The 2496-nt window shown below is 29.0% G+C and overlaps 1 protein-coding gene across 2 annotated transcripts in view; it reads right to left on the reverse strand.

Annotated features, from left to right (window-relative positions):
* The window catches only part of LOC123006311 (lachesin-like), a 65953-nt gene that overhangs the window by 9719 nt on the left and 53738 nt on the right, over positions 1-2496 (reverse strand). For both annotated transcript variants that reach the window (XM_044400717.1, XM_044400716.1), the window contains one exon: positions 1549-1734. In XM_044400717.1, coding sequence (XP_044256652.1) covers positions 1549-1734 — 186 coding nt within the window. The remainder of the gene's footprint in view (positions 1-1548; positions 1735-2496) is intronic.

The raw sequence follows: 2496 nt of genomic DNA on the forward strand, positions 1-2496 counted from the left end.
TATATTAAATTTATAACGTCATGAATTTTGAGAGACATCTTCTTTGATAATGTTTTAGTAATAAAAAGCAAACATTACTGTATTTGGTTAAACGTAGGCTCAAAGCGACATTTTTCGTTCTGTTATCAGTCATTTGTCCTCTAATTTTGTAAGACTTTTGAAGGTTGGTTTGTTATTAAAATCGTTAACGCTTTGTTTTGAGTCCTTATCTTTAATTTTACTTTTGTTCGACAATGGTGGCATGATTAGAATGGAATAATATTTTATTTGAGATGTTTTTAGAGTGCGGTCTTATTATTTTCAGCAAAAATGACATATTTGACTCTTTCCTTTTGTTTTATGAGATTAACAAGCTTGTCAGGAAAATTACTAAATTAGTTTCAGGTTTGTTAAACAAACTTATCAATTGCCAAAATGTCATTCAACCAACCGTTAATTATTTCTAAAACTAAAAAAATGTTTTAGTGAAACTTAGCAACAATTTATTCTTCCATTGACCTAGAAAGTTTGATACTGTATTTTACACTCCCTTTGGGTTACTATATGACCAAGCGTATTATAATACAATGTAACTAATTATGCTTAAGATAATGATAACAGTGTTGCAAGTACATTAGAATTTGAAACACTATAAACTCAACGTCTGTATAAGCTCTAAATTTTATGTCCATTAAAATTTTGTGTTTTGTTTTTTATAAAAATGTACCAACACGAGTGTGGAAAAAAAGTTAATTAAATTCATTTCACACAAGAGAAGTGTATAAACAAGTACGTACTACATTATGGGATTTATAATTAAAATATGTGAATTTCTAATAAACTGTGGGTGTTATTAAATTAATTGTTGAAAATTTTATTCCGCAAAAACTATAAATTTAAGGAAATTTTAAAGCTTATAAACGTTGTCCAAAAATAGCTTACGTTTAAATTTTAAGTAGCAAAAGTTTAGCTTGTCCAGTTTTACGAAAGTTAATATTCATATTGTGGTATTTTTTCCCAGTTAGTGATTTTAATTGTAAGGGAAAAATTACGTTTGTTAATAAAATTGCATTGCATTGAGTTGGTAATATTTAACATATTTGTAAAAATTTATCAGCTCTTTTACATACAGTGTTTGTGTACGTGTGTGTGTGACAGATGAAAAGATCTGTATAACCAAATACTAAAAGCAAATATTTTATGATAACGTTAATTAGGTTTTAATTTATCACATGAATGCAATTATCATCAATTTGACTTAATTTTAGGCACATACAAAATTAGTTTAAATATATGTTTTTACTAGCGTGTCTGTTCTATTTGTAAACTAAAAAAAGTGTTAATTAATTAAAATTAAACAAATTGAAGTTCTCATCAGTTTGTCTTTACATATTAAATAAATAACAGCGCATGTTTCATGAAGTTTGTTACCACAATAAGAAGCATCTGGCTTCTTGTTCGTCGTGAAATTCATGTCAGCAATGGTTAATTTGAGTATCAGGATAAAAAGCGGTTGGCAATAGTTCCAGTTAAACTTTAAAAACTTGACATATGCGCCGCTAAACCTACCTGACTTTTCATGGGATCAGTGTTAATCTGACACATGTATTGTCCTCTGTCCTCCTCTTGCACGTTCTTGATGTGGAGATTCCATGTGGTGTGGTCGTTATGAGACACCGATACTCGGGGGTTGTGTGTGATCACATGGTCGTGGATCGCTTGAATTGCCTTGGTGTCTGCCTTCACCCATCCCACCTGTGAGACATATGTCAACCCTACTTGTTATGCGCAAGTAGTCGAAGGGCCATCTGTGGCGTTTGTGAATCATTCGCAAAGAGCACGGAAACAAAGCAAATGAAATATCAATACACTCGCTGATATTGAAAGCTTTACCGTACTAAGGTACAAATGGAAGACGAAGGGAATCAATAAAACTTTTATTATATGTTATATATTACCGGATAAAGTTTGAAGATCATCTGCCTAAAATACAATCTTCAAACGTTCACGCAGTTTTCTCGAACAGCTTTTTACTCATTAATTCTTCAAAATTTTGAACACGGAACAAGAAAATGTAAAATTAACTAAAGTTGATATACTTACATAGTAAAGAGTAAAAAGGTAAGTAACTATTTGTTATTAAATATTTAACGAAAAATTGCTAAAATGATCTATTGTTTTCAGAATTCTGTAAAATTAACATAAACTATAAACATACCTTTAATATTAAAAAAAAAATCTTTTGTAAAATGGTGGATGCGTCGGGTTAAAAAGCTACTCTATATAGTATCTAATTTTTTGTAAACGGTGCCATAACAAATTTAAATTGGAGAATTTAAATACATATATTGTCACTTTTAAAGGAGTAGTTGATGCAAATCAGTTAATATTTTGTCAAAGTTTATTTTAGAAATTACTTTTTAAACACACTTTAAGTCACATAATCAATAAAATTGATAAACATTTAATTTTCATTGAATAAATATACCAAAAACTAATTTAGTATTTTAAAATATT

The sequence above is a fragment of the Tribolium madens genome, unplaced genomic scaffold (assembly GCF_015345945.1).
Source record: "Tribolium madens isolate multiple individuals breed KSU strain unplaced genomic scaffold, Tmad_KSU_1.1 Scaffold_2;HRSCAF=44;Tcas5.2_LGX, whole genome shotgun sequence".
Lineage (NCBI taxonomy): Eukaryota > Metazoa > Arthropoda > Insecta > Coleoptera > Tenebrionidae > Tribolium > Tribolium madens.